This window comes from Varanus komodoensis, unplaced genomic scaffold, assembly GCF_004798865.1.
Source record: "Varanus komodoensis strain SLA01 unplaced genomic scaffold, ASM479886v1 scaffold8, whole genome shotgun sequence".
Taxonomy (NCBI): Eukaryota; Metazoa; Chordata; class Lepidosauria; order Squamata; family Varanidae; genus Varanus; species Varanus komodoensis.
The window spans coordinates 2,359,138-2,372,942 of record NW_025336481.1 but is presented as its reverse complement, the minus strand read 5'-3'; the positions used below and the strand labels follow the sequence as shown (position 1 = coordinate 2,372,942).

Here is a 13,805-nt window from a genome sequence, read left to right as displayed (position 1 = left end):
GCCGTTGATGAACACATTCGTTGTATTGCAGGTTGCCAATGAACACCATTCCATGAGGACTTGCTCCTGGGCTGTCCTCCCCCTGGAGCGCTATCCCGTCCCGTCCAGGTTGCTGGGCAGGGCTCGAGAATCCCCATGGCTCAGGGGCAAAGCACAGCCCTTTCAGCACATCCCTCAGCTGACAGGATCGGGACCTTAGCAAAGGCACTCTGGAAAGGGGCAGGGAAGGAGCTGTGCAAAAGGCAGGAAACTAAACTGCCAACGACGGGGGGCCATGGAAGGGGACACGGCCGAGGCAGTGCTGATGTGGCCGTCTGGGGGCTGCTGGGAAGCCCCACTGGGGTCCCAGGTGGGGGACAGGCCTGAGCGTCGCCACCCCAGCTCAGGGGAAGCAATAAGGAGCCAGTCACGCAGGGATGAGAAAATATCTTTATTTTCAAGCCTGCTGAATGAGGAAATAATTACACAGTGATTGCACAGGCCAGCCGTAAGCTTCCTCACGAGGAGGCGCTGCTTGGCATCGTCCTTTAGGAAGCAGGCCGGTGATCCATGCCGCCACCAGCGCCAGCACCCCGCCGTCCCGGGACCGCCATGTTCCCGTGACCGAGCCTCCCTCCTGGCAGAGGCGCCGTTCTCTGGGCGGCCGTCCAAGCTCTGGCTGCAGGGTCGTTTCTTCGCAGTCACAAATCCTCATTGCGCAGCAGTCCGATGCGGGAGCAGCTCCCATCCTGCCCCGGCCCCTCAGAGTCCACAGAGGGGGGCTTCCCGTCCAAGGGGGGCTTCCTGTCTGGAAGCACCAGGGACCCCTGGTGTCCATCAAGTCCACCCCCTCCCCGCCCGGGCGGGCACGTGAAACTCAGTTTTCTGAGGTGTGGATCCTTGCTAGGCCCGGCTTCTTCGGCAGACGCTCCTCTCCACTTCAGCTCATCTCCGCAGGACCTTGAGGTGGTTCACTCCTCGCGCCTTCAAGTAGCTTCCCCCACCAAGCTCCCGGCGGCTGCCCTGAAAGGAAGGTGAACCAAAAATGAGTGCAACTCCCATTCGACACTAGGAGCACCAGCCCCTCTCTTGGGCAAAGAGAGCCCTCCGAATGCAGCGCACGCTTTTTCGTAATTCTTTTAATCTTATCCTTCTCACGGGGCTTGTGCCAACGCCGAGATGCACCCCCCATGGGTCTGAAGTGGGAAGCCCAACCTGAGCTACGTACTTGGTCTGTTGAGGCGTAGCAGGTACCAACCCTGGGAAGTGACCCCAGGATAGGGGCTGTTCAGAAGCTGTTTGCTTAGATGTGACAGCTGTCAAAAGGCAAACCGTCAAAAGGCAAACCGCCACGTCCAAGCAGCTTTTTTGACAAAAAGCTGTCAAAAGGCAAACCGTCACATCCAAGCAACACCAGGACTGATCTTCACTCATGAAAAGGAGGGGCACTTTCCCGCTTCCAAAGCTTGGGATGGTGGAAAGGTGTACCCTCTCCAGTGCCACTACTATCTCCTGAATCAAGATACTCAAATACACTTGACTGAGATACATCTCTGAGAATGAGTATTCCCAGATGAGTCCTAAGATCTGGGTACCACTGAAATGGCCAGGTAGCTTAATACACTTTGTGTTACCTCCAACTGGCATCAATTCAGACTTGGACCAGTTAATGGAATAGCCAGAGAAATCACCCAAAGCATTAATCACCTACATCAAAGCTGGAAGAGATGCCTGGAGTTTTGAGATAAACAGTAAATGAGCATCAGCATAAAACTTATTTGGGATTACATACAATCATACACAAATCTGTGAATAGGATTAATTGGTCTAAGCACACGCACCAGGGGTCCCAAGCACAAGCCAAATATCGGTGAGGAAAGCGGACAGCCCTGTCTAGTACCCCTTCCAAGAATTTAAAAAATCTCCCTGAAGACCATCAGTTATCCCTGTTGCTCTTGTGGGAAGTGTAACATTTTGAGCCATTCTTCAGAAATTCTTCAGGAAAGTCTAATCTTCTCAATATAGCAAAGATAAATTTTGCCCCTAGCCTTTTCAGTGTCCAAAGAAACAAGGACAGCCTGGTCTGTTCCACCAGCATTTAAAGCCACCCAACCAGTGATTGGACTAAGGGTGCAATCCTGCCCAAGTTGGACAGGAAAACCTGCTTGCAGCACACCGGGGGTTGTAGGACTTTTCCCAGTTTAGATGGGACCGGACCGCACGTGACTCGTAGTGAATCCAGCATCCTGTTGCAGCAGCTGCAGCGAAATACCTCCTTCTCTCAAGCCGTTCGCCTGTCATCGCAGGCACTCTAGCATCTGCGGCCCTCTTTCCTCTGCTGCTCGGTAAGGCACACGCCTCCCTGTCCCGCGGGTGCCTCGGAGGCCTTGCTCAGGGCGGCTGGAGGGCCACTCCTTGGGCTCCAGGTCCCGCTGCTCCCACCGGTGCCAGCTCCCGGCAGGATGCTTGGGGGCAAGGCCCTTCCGACGGGGCTTCTCTCCCAGGAGCTGCCTTGCCTCCTTGCTCTCTTTCCCAGCACTGCTACTGCTTGCTCAGCAGGCAGGCAGGCAGGCAGGCAGAGAGCAGGGGAGCAAGGAGGCCTTTTCGTGTCGTGTGAACACCGTTCTCCCGGCCAGGGCGAACCTGCGGGAAGGTTGGGAAGAGGGGGACCCCTCTAGGAGCGACTGCCAGTGGGTGCCTGACGGACCTGCCAGCACCCCGAGAAGCGAAATGCCAGTTGTGGTGTGGGTGCTTTTCTCTCTTGCACACGCAACCCAAACGTGCAAACACTCGGCTTTGTGCCGCCTCTCTGGCCAGCTTGCGTAGACGGACGAGGCCTGGGCTCATCTCTTCAGGACCAGTCACAAAGCATCCCCTTCCTTTCCCAGAGGAAAAATGGAAGGTGAAACCAAAAGCAACTTGTCCAAGAAGCGCATTGCACGGCTGAGCTGGGCTCCGAATATCACAACACGAGTCTGGTTCCGGCACCCAACAGTGGCAGAGAGGCAGAGAGAGAGAGAGAGAGAGGCAGAGAGGCAGAGAGAGAGAGGCAGAGAGAGGGAGAGGGAGAGGGAGAGGGAGAGAGGGAGAGCTGCGCATCAGCTTGCGGCACCCGTCTGCAGAGCATGTTTTTAGAAACCCCAAGCAATGAAATGGACATTAGGGGGCCTTGTGGGCCCCGAGAGCGGCTTCTGTGTCCAGGGCGCATTTGGGCACCGCCCGGAAGACCCGAGGCTCGGTGTCTTCTATCCAGGGCTGCAGGGAGCAACCTGAGGCTTTCAGACCTGAGTCTTTTCCAGCCCCATCTGGACACCCGGGAGAACATGCATGCGACCTGCAAAATGCTATGCTCCAACTTTCACTAAAGATTCCAGTCCCTAGTGTGCCAGGAGGAGGCCTGATTTAAACAGAGACCCAGCAAGCTACTTGCTACCAAGTCGAAAATTTCTTTTCCAAGTCAGATCATCTCTTTTGACTGGCAGCAACGGCTCCTGCGAGTTCCAGGCAGGGCCCTTTCCCAAACAGAGCTGGAGAGACTGGAATCGAATCTGGACATTCGGTATTTAAAGCACGTGGTCCAGGGCCCTGCTGTGTTCTCCATACTCCAACCGTGTGCGATGGTATGCATGTGTTTGGCACGAGAAGGGCCTTTCAAGGACCGGCCCTTCCAGTATTCCTCATCCAACCTGACCGACCTAGCTGGCAAGATCGACACCGGAGGCCTTCCTCGGAGGTCTCGTTCACTGGAAGCTCAGGAGCCAGCCGTGAAGGAGGGGGCCTTTTCAGGGGTGGCCCCCAGTTATGGAACAATCTCCCTGCTGAGGTCCCCCTGGGGCCAAATCGGTCATCTTCTCAGCACCAGGTTTCAGCTGCTCTCTCCTCCCAAGCACTGCATGGCATAGGAAGATACTTGATGCCCCGATGGGCCGTTTGCAGTGCCTGCTTTCAACTGGCCTCGTTTGCACCCAAGTTGTTCTATCTGTAAAATGGCTTTTAAAAGGTCATGTGCCAGAATCAACAGGGTGCTTTTTAGAATTCTATCTGTGGGATCCGTGTTTTTATAAGCTGCCCAGAAAGCTGCAGCTATTACAAAAATGAAATGTTGATTAATAATCATAACAACGTTGCAGAAAGCAGATGTGGAGGACAAAGATGCGACAGTCACTTCAGCGGTGGGGGAATGAGAGCTTGAGCCTGGCCCTTCTGCCCCTTTCCCCAGGCTGCTGCCTCGGTTATGTCCTTGCGGAAGGTTGCCATAGCGAAGGGAATTCTGTCATCACCAGCTGGGGAACAATCGGAAGCCACCAGAGCAGTCCGGAATCGCAGCCCGCTCGCTCCCTGCGGAGGCCCGGATTAAGTTTCTCCTCCGATCACTTTCAGAAAAGCCTCCTTTGAAAGTCACCTTTCACGTTCCCTCTCAGCAGTAAAACAAAAGCTACAAAGGCACACACGTGCACCGGCAGAAGTTCCAGCCTCTCCAGATTGAAACAAAACCACAAAAAACGAGGAAAGCTTTCCTGCCGCCCTCGTCCCGTTTTTGGAAGTGGCTGAAACGATGGAGGTTGAGGAAATGTGGCCAGGCATCCAGCAGCTGGCCCAACAATTTATAGTAACAAGTGAAGGGGGCAGTCCCACGCAATTGCAGAAAATAGTCCTGCAATTCCCAATCCTGGGAGCTGTAGGACTTTTTTCTGTCTAAATGCACATGAGACTGCACCTGAAAACGCTTTGTACAGAAATAGATCTAGGGACTCCGAAGAGCCTCATTATCTTCTTGAACAAGCACGGTGCATGCCGATCTGCCGTGCTGCTCGTTAAAAGCCGTACCTCACTTCTGAGAGTTTCTAGTGCTAGTATTTCAAAGTCATAGGTGCAGCTATTTTCTCCTTAACGGCTATTTTGTGGAAGGAAGAGGACCAAGGCAGCAGTGGTAAATGTGAAAAAGACACGAATGGAAGACCCTGACACCTGGACCACCCCCCTCCATAAAATCCTGCGAATGAGACCAGACCTGGTCCAGTGATAAATCCAGGCCACGTAGCTGAGCCTCGCGCTTGTTTGCCTTCTTCTATGGACAAACCTCTGGATGAGAAGCCACAAGCTCCAGGAGAAGAGACTCAAACCTTTCTGTCCAGCCACTTCCCCCTCTCCCAGAGTTGTTCTCCTTCCCTGTCAGCATCATGGATGGTTAAAAAAAAGGCAAGGGAAAGCCCTGCATCGAATTAAGATCCTAATTAATTCAAGCCATCCCAGCACACAGTGCCCAGCCTCCGCGTCCCACAAGCAAGGCGAGCAGGCAATAGCACTCCCGTGCCCATGATCCCCAGCAACTGGAGTGCACAGGCAGACTGCTCTGATGCAGAGGGAGCATCACACCATGAGGACTAGTAGCCACGGATAGCCTTCCCCTCCTCCATGAATGTTTCTCTTTTTAAATCCCTCTGTGCTGATCTCTCTCTCTCTCTCTCTCTCTGGCAAAAGGTAAGTTTTGGGGAAGATGGAAACGACTACTGGGCAACGGTGGGTGTGGGAAGCCTCGCTCCAATTCCCATTCTGTACCCGTGCAGTCGCCAGCTGCAGTTGCCTCCCAGGTTTAGAAAGGATGCTGAAAATCTGGGAAAGGTTCAGAGGAGGGCAACAAAGATGACACACAGCCTGGAAAGCAAGTCTTACGGTGGGAGGCTGAACGAACTGGGCCCGTTCAGCCTTGAGAAGAGGCGACTCCGAGGCGACTCTGCAGGTACCTCCAAGGCCGTCGCAAAGAGGAAGGAGGAGGCCTCTTCTCGCTCACCCCGAACTGTCGGACATGGAACAATGAGCCCACATACCAGGTGCAGGCTGGACACACGGACGAATTTCCTGAGCGACAGTGGAACCAGTTGCCAAGAGAGTTGCGTGCTCCTCCACACCAGATGCTTTCAAGAAGAGAACGGGGGTTGGACTCAGTGGCCTTCCTGCCCCGCTCTGGCCCTACTCTTCTGTGATTGTCTCTGGATTCGCCACCAAGAGTTCGGCAGGCAGGCAGGCAGGCCATCTGGGAGCAGCCCAAGAGGATGCACTGGGGAAGAGCTGAAGCAGCTCCAGGGGGCACTTTCTGTGGGTCCCAGCCATGGGGTGGGCCCATGGCAAATGCCTACCCGTGCCTACCCTTGGCAATGCCCCTCCACCCGCATGTTACCAGGATCCAAGTGGCATTCAGGGGTTAAGCCAGGCCCTTGAACTAGCTGAAGCTCGACACAGCTGCTTTGGGGGCTCGCATCTCAAAAGAGTCCCTGAAGGCCAGGTTGCAGAAGCGAGAGAACTTTCAAGCTTTCTCCGTCAAATCCGAATTTGAGATTTTACACAAAGTCCATTCCATTTCTAGAGGGGCCAGTTTTAAAATGGAACCAGAGTGACACCTTTTGAGGTTCTGCACCCGGACTGCTGACCTGGGGATGGCACAAAGGGAGTGGCTGTATCAACTCAGTGAAACCTCCAGATGCAGAGGCAGTCTACCCCTGCATACCAGATGCAGAGGACAGATCAGTCACCAATCTCCTCATGCTCCTTCCGGGAGCTTTCTGAAGCAGCTGAGAGAGGGAATGGGGTGCTGGATCAGATCATGCTGGCTCTGACCCATCAAAGACCTTCTAAGCTCCAGGTCTTAAAAATGGATTTATCTTCATGTGTAAAAAATCCAGTATGAAATTCCACCATAAACCAATGTGAATCCAGAGTGACACCGTTGCTTGGGCCAAGCTGTATTTGAAGGTAACTGTTTCTTATGTAAGGGGTTTTTTTAATTGCCAAGAGCAAAATTAATGGGAAGCGGGCAGCCTTGGAAGGGAAATGTAAGGCTTTTCTTCTCCGTTGAGGTTTTGAATGAAGTTTCTCCTCTGAAGCTTGTGGTTGCATTGGGAAGGGAGCTCCCATCAGTTCCCATGGGGAACTGCCCTCCCCCCACCGGTGGCAGACGGCAGCTTGAACCCTGGAGCACGTTCTCTTGAAATAAACGGAACTTACTTCTGGACAGAAGAACCCTCTTACTTCTGAATGTAGAGCTGATTGTGCTGGTGGCAAGTGGGTTTTCTGCAAAACCCCAGCAAGGGGTGAAATGGTTAAAATTCCCCCTGATCCCCTGCCCCTTGGCTGATGCAATTTCAATTTAAAGCAAACCCTGTGGCATTTTAACATTTGTTCCCTCTTATTCCAGTTCTACTCCAAGCAGGTTGCAAGAGGAGCTGGATGCAGCTCTTGCATTGGAGAGGAGAGGAGAAAGCTTTTGCGCGAGCCCTTCCTATTCTGGTGCTCCCCAGAATTCACTTCCCAACCGCAACAGCCGGCCAGCCGGCCAAGAGGCACGGCCAGCAACACTGGAAGTTACAGTCAGAAACATCTGGAAGACACAAGCCTGGGCAAAGTTGATCTACGTCGCGTCAAAGCACTTCTCCGGCTTGCTAAGAGATACTGCAAGGTTTCAATTTACAGGGATCACGGGGGTCAGAAAGGAAATGCAGCAAATTCTCACGCATAAAAAGCACCAGTAGACTGAAGCCGCTCGTTGGCTGGTGCAAATATTTTACGTCTTTTCAGGAGATGAGTGGCCCGAGCACAACATATTCCGGCACATCTATAGGAAAAGGAGGCGAAAAGGGGCAGGAGAGGGAACGAAGTCCAAATACGAGATGGATGGGATCCGTGAAGGGGGCCACAGCCTCGAACTGAGAATGGCTGTGGGGGGCAGGCGTAATTCAGAGAGTATTCGCATAAATCGGAGACTTTCCACTGTGTTGACCCTTGAGATAAACTTCTACCCCATGTTGTGTGTGCACACATGTTCACGGGAGCGGAGGTCAGCGGGAAAGGGTGGAGAAGCCGGTGCCACCCCAGCATCTGCCTCCGGAGGCAGCTGCCTCGGTTTTCCTAAGGATAGGCCAGCTGCAAAGGACTGGGTGCAACGCACCCGTGTTACTGCCAGAGCCAAGATGAGGGGGGCAGACTTTAGCTTGCATATGGGGCTGCCCCCCCACCCACCAGAATAATGGCCCCTACAGCCCCAGGTGCTCCCAGAAGTCTTTGGGGCATGGGGGAAGAATCGGTCCAAGTTGGACCTCCAAAGAGGAAAAGGAAGGGAAGGAAGGAAGGCACAGGCTCCCAGAAGAGAACACGCCAGAGCAGGAGGACAAAGAATACAGTGCAGGCCGGAGTCCAGCTGCATGTTTGCACCCACTTGGGCAGGTGCATCACGCAGGACCATGTGCTCCGCTTCTTTCCTCCTCCCGCACCGTCTCTTTCCTTTCGCCCTGCATCTTGCGAGAAGCTGTCTACTTAATCAGTGCCGGGGGCTGCCTTGCGGAGCCTAGAACACTGCAGCAGGGGGGCGCTTGCCCCAGAGAAGCCCCGGCAGGATGACCCAGTCCCACCGTGCGCAGGGAGGCCACCCGGGAAAGAAAAGGCCCCCTCCGTGCCCCCGTGAGCCATCCCGGGTTCTTGTGCATCAAGGAAGCTGGCGCAGGCTGCACCAGCCGATGTCGGTGCCGGAAGGGGCATTTTCCCTGCGCTGCGAAAGAGGCACCTCATACTGAAAGAGCGCGGCCGTTTGGAAGACCCTGCCCGTGTCCGTCGTCGTCTTCTGCCCTTGGCAGTGATCTTCATCGCCTGCTGGTTTAGGGGCCAAGACCAGCTGAAAAGCAGCATTCATATGCACTAAACTAAATGCAGGAGTGCAGCGACGGCTGCAGCTCGGCAGCCCCACTACCGGGAACGTCTTCCCAGTGCCGCACGGAACACCTGAAATGAATGAATGAATGAATGAATGAATGAATGAATGAATGAATGAATGAAGGGTGCGAAGGCACACTCCATCATGGGCACCCTTGATCTGCCTCGATCAAAGGCCGAACCTGTTCCCGTCCCTCTGAAGTGGCTGGGTCTTCTAGGGCAGAGGGTATGACTGGATGCACAGCACCTTCCTGGAAGTTGATCAAAGCCGCCTGCCCTGGTGTGGCGTTTGTCGGTGCACCGAGGACCGAGGAGTGCTGTGTTTGCAGGGCTCAGAACGGGCTGCATTTTGTTTTCTTCTAGAAGAAGCGTTCTGTATAACGCAAACGGCTGACCACATTGGCAGAGAACAGTGTGGGAAATAAGATCAGCACGGCTTATTCTATGATTTAAGAACATACAAACAGAAGAGCAGCCCTGCGGGATCAGACCAAGGCCCATCCGGCCCAGCACTCTGTACACACGGTGGCAAACCAGCTGCCCCAGGATCCCCCCAGCAGGACGGGGGCAAGACCTCCTCCTGCCCAAGCCCCTCAGCAACCGGTGCTGTGCAGGCAAGCGGCCCTTAGTAACGGAGGCGGCCCACAGACAACAAGGCTGGTAGCCACTGGTAGCCTCCTCCTCCTCCATAATTTTATCTTACACATTTTTTACACATTACAAAATCCCTCCGGGGAAGACCCTTCTGTTTATGAATTCACTCGGATCTCCCATGCGGACCGTTGTATGCAATGAGCGGAGTTTTGCTCCAGGGCACCATGTTTTCCCTAGGGTACAAAAGAAAAAACCTCCCAGTAGGTACATTTGCAAGCTGGCCAGGCATGATGGGAGTTGTAGTTCTACTGTGCTGCCTCCAGAGGAAGCCAGACTTGGGGAAGCCCGGCCCAGGAACCCTGTGGGATCAGGCTAAGTATTTGCTGTAAACTGTCCAGAAAGCTTCAGCTGTACAGGGTGGGATAGAAAGGAAACAAGTAATGTCTATCAGGTCCAGCCTCCGGTTTTCTATGGGGTCCAGCCAAATGACTTTTGGGAAGCTCACGAACTGCCCTTTCTGTGCCCCCGCCCTTTGGAGTTCCATATCACGCATCTTTCAACATGGAAGGTACTGCTTAGCTCACGGCCGATGTGCCCCTGCTCCACCACGGATGGGTCCAACCCATCCAAAAAGGCATGAGGAGTGTCCGTCACAACACCTTGTGGCAGTGAGTTCCATGCGTTATCTATGCAGAACCCGTAGCCCTGGTTCCCCTCATGGATATCCCACAGTCTCAACAGCAGGACCCATCTTGTCTCCTCTCTGCTTCTTGGCCACTGCGTCCCTGCTTTTTTGGAGTGGGAGAGTTTGGCTTTTAAAGACTCCGAGCTGACCGATACGGTCAGCCTCTTCGAAGTTCCCAAGTTACACCTTGATGGTGCTGCCATAAAAAACAAAACAAAAACCAACACCCCAATTTTATGTCCTTTTCAAGGACTGCTTCCCTATACCTGTGTCAGTGTCACTGGTCTGGGCTCAGACCACATGACAACCCATCACAGGTACAAAACTGCTCTCTTTGCCTCGGGCCAACCGACAGTCAGTCAGTCGGGTGACCTTGGTAATGATGGGCACCAATTTGGACAGCTTTAAAAGGAGACTGGACAAATTCATGGACCACAAGACTATTCATGGCTACTAGTCCTCATGAACATATACTCCCTCCCTTAGCAGAAGCAGTGTGCCTGTGCATACCATTTTCTAGGGACCAGAACAAGTCACGGCTATTGCTTTCCTGGGTTGCTTATGGCCTCCCCACCGGCAGCTGTTTGGCCCTTCTGGTCTCATCTAGCATGGCCCTTAGCATACTGAGAAAGGGAGCAAAAAGCCTCTTTGTTCACTCTCTTATCATCATCAGGTCAAATGGTCTTTTTTCAGGTAAATGGACAGCTGTTTATTAAAGCAGGCAGGAGAGCTGGGCCTGCCCACAGTTGCCTCTTCTGACAGTCGTTTTCTTCTCCCCTGCCCCCATTCCTGGCTTATTTTGAAATGAAGGCCCTTCGTGGGCTCAGCGCCGTGTGAAATAGCAGGATGAGGGAGAGAAGGTTTTCTCTGGATTTGGACAGCTTGCCTTCGCATGATCTCGGGGCATCCATGACCGGCGCTCACATTCCTCGGATTCGGGCTAAGGGCGCACAGGTCAGAGGGGACGAATTTATGGCACACGAGGGGCCTGGCATCTTGGAAAATCTGTTTTTACATTCCTGAATGAATAGGTCGCTTCCGAGCAAACGGCAAACCAGGGTTTGTGCTGCTAACTGTAGTTTGTACTCAGATCCAACTTTGTTTTTGGCACTTACAGACCAAACCTTGCTTGAAGGATTTTCCTATGCTCTCTTTCCCAAAGACTCCCTGGGTGTTTGCCTCGAAACACACACACACACACACACACACACACACACACACACACACTGGCCTTCAAGGGTAAAAACACACCGTGGCTTACAAACCAGACACTATGGCAAGCCATCATTTGGTGTTACATCCGCACCATCTATTAGATCCCTGGTTTTTCTCAGGACTACAGCGCCTCTTTAATGAAATATGAATGTACATGTGTGTATCTGCATGTTTCTGTGCAAATGCATGTGTGCATGGAAGCGAGCAGGGGGACGGTGCCCACAAGTCACAACTGGCTGAGACTTCTACAAAAACAAGTTCTCGACTGTCTCTCCCCTTCAAGCACTGCGGAAGATGCACAAGCTGCACAGCCTGGGAAGGAAGCGGCATGTAATATGACTTGGATCCCTTTTGATGCCCCGTCTAATCCACACTTCAGCTCTTCCTCCGGATGGCACAGACATTAAGAACCAAATCAGGAACAGGAACAGAATTTGAATCGGTACCCATGTAAAAACAAACTAAGCTAAACCAGCCTTCTCCAACTCACTGCCTGTCAAGAAGTGTGGGACTACAAGCCCCACCATTTGCAGCCAGATGGGACTTGTAGTCCACCATCGCTAGAGGATTGTTGGGCTGGGAAGGCTAGGCTAAAGTATGTGAAGAGTTGCATTCGCCACCAAGGAAGGAAGGAAGGAAGGGAGAAGGCAAAGGCCAAACAGATTGGGCCAGATCCCCCATCTGGTAGAGCAGAAGTCTCTGGAAGGGGAAGGCATGCAGAAGGCTTGCCTCCAATTCCCTCCATCCTAGCAAATGATACTGCGCTTCTGAGCACGGCCAGTCCAAAGAGCCATGGTGGCTTATGGCTCTGACAGACCACTAGCCAACCTCCTGATGCAAAATGGAGAACCAGGGACTCCCATTGAGCTCAGAATGGCCAGCAGGGGATGAGAACATTGCTGGACACAGACAGAGGTGGGGAAACGGACTGGGACATGCAGGTGTTTCTGCCAGCCACCAGTTGCTTGGCCACAGAGGGGTGGGCTGTGGGCTCCACGCAAGATGCAGAATGTGGACTCAGCCGTTAAGCCACAGGCAAGCCACTCTCTCGTGGCCTCACGTGTACAAGTCAGACCATCGCTAAGCCTGGAGCACTTGATTTCTCCAGTGAGAGGGACTGGAGGAGAACGCCTTGGTGGAAGCCATGCGTCTGAAGGGAACGCATTCTCCTTCCCTGAAGAATTCCTGCTTAAAGGAGGGAGGAGGAGCAGGGCGTCCTGCCCCCGTCCAAAGGCAGCCCCCTCTTTTATTCCTGCCAATTTCAGGACTAAGCCCCGGACCTTGCATTTGACTAGAGTGCACAAATGCACAGCCTTACTGGCCTGTTCTTTGACCCTTGCCTGGCAAAGGCTTTGCTCTGCATGCGAGCTGGAAGCCCATCACCCTCTGGGCAACCTCTTGCCCAGCCTTTGCCGAGTTCCCATCCCTGAGGTGGCCACCGAGGAACAGCCAAAGAGGAGGAAATGCACCACCAAAATAGAAGAAAAGAGGGCAGTCATTTATGTAACATGCACCTATGCTGATGCATCTGTGGAGCTGCCTGTTTAGGAATAATTATGATAATTTAAGTAGAAATATGCTCCACGGCACCCTCCTGGAGAAGGCAGCGGCCAGTCCCCGATTTCTGTGCCTGATTATGCCATCTCTTCCTGGGTGGATGGGAAACTGCTCCTGCGGTTCTTCATCTCTGGAGCAGATCTGGGTGACGGCCCTTCAAACCAAGCACGGTCCTCCACAAGAGGCCACTCAGGGCCTCCTTATCAGGAAGCGATCAGCTCCCAGAGAGCTGACAGCTCCCTCAGGCTCGAGCTTGAACTAACCTGTACTCGTTCCGAACACCAGGCCTCAGCTCTGCAACACAGGAAGCGATCGCAAAGCGCACCTCCGAGCATGCACAGAGCATGCACGCCCTCCCTCTGCCAGCGGGCAGGCGCTTCCAGCTCCCGCGCATGGGGGAGGAGGGAGGAGGCCCACCTGCCCGGGGGACCCGGCTCCGAGGAAGCCGGCCCTCCGGCTCGCGTTCCCTTGCCGAGGCCGGCCGAGCGACTTACCCCCCTGCGCTGGTTGCTGAGGCAGAAGGTGCAGATGCTGCGCGGCTGGCCGGCCTCCGCCTCGCCCTTGGCGCCGCAGAGCGCGCTGAAGCAGGGCTGCCCGTCCTCGCAGCCGTCCCCCAGCAGCAGCACGTTGGCCAGGTGCGAGATGTAGCTGGAGGCCAGGCGCAGCGTCTCGATCTTGGAGAGCTTCCGGTCCACGGGCTCCGTGGGGATGAGCGTGCGCAGCGCCGTGAAGGCCGTGTTGACGCTCTGGGTCCGGTCGCGCTCGCGCGCGTTGGCCGCCTGCCGCTGCTTCACCACCACCACCTGCCCGGCCTTGCGGGCCACCTTGCGCCGCCCGTCGCAGCAGCCGAAGGACTGGTCGGAGGCGTCGCTCTCGCTGCGCGTCTCCTCGTCCTCCTCCGACAGCATGTGGAGGTCCGGGTACAGCACGTGGGCGGCCACGGGCCGCAGCATGGCGAAGGCCATGGCGCGGCGCTCCGGCGAGCCGGGCCCGGCTAGCGGCTCTCCGGGCGGCCCGCGGCCGGGCCTTGGGCGGCCGCCCCGCACCCGCGCCCGCGCGCGAAGGCGCTCGCGGC

At 54.6% G+C, this 13,805-nt stretch overlaps 1 protein-coding gene across 1 annotated transcript; it reads right to left on the bottom strand.

Annotated features, from left to right (window-relative positions):
• Window positions 1-449: 449 nt before the first annotated feature.
• Window positions 450-13,695, bottom strand: TCF15 (transcription factor 15). The gene is made up of 2 exons (XM_044455415.1): window positions 13,225-13,695; window positions 450-1,002 (listed from the first exon to the last, which is right to left on the bottom strand). The coding sequence occupies exons 1-2, from the start codon at window positions 13,693-13,695 to the stop codon at window positions 925-927; spliced, it is 549 nt and encodes a 182-aa protein (XP_044311350.1). The 3' UTR covers window positions 450-924.
• Window positions 13,696-13,805: the final 110 nt, after the last annotated feature.

Excerpts from the sequence above, each read along its gene's own strand:
- TCF15 (XM_044455415.1), bottom strand. The coding sequence starts at position 13,695 with ATGGCCTTCGCCATGCTGCGGCCCGTGGCCGCCCACGTGCTGTACCCG. Across the intron at positions 1,003-13,224 it reads TCAGCAACCAGCGCAGGGGG|GGCAGCCGCCGGGAGCTTGG; the intron begins GTAAGTCGCTCG and ends CCTTCCTTTCAG.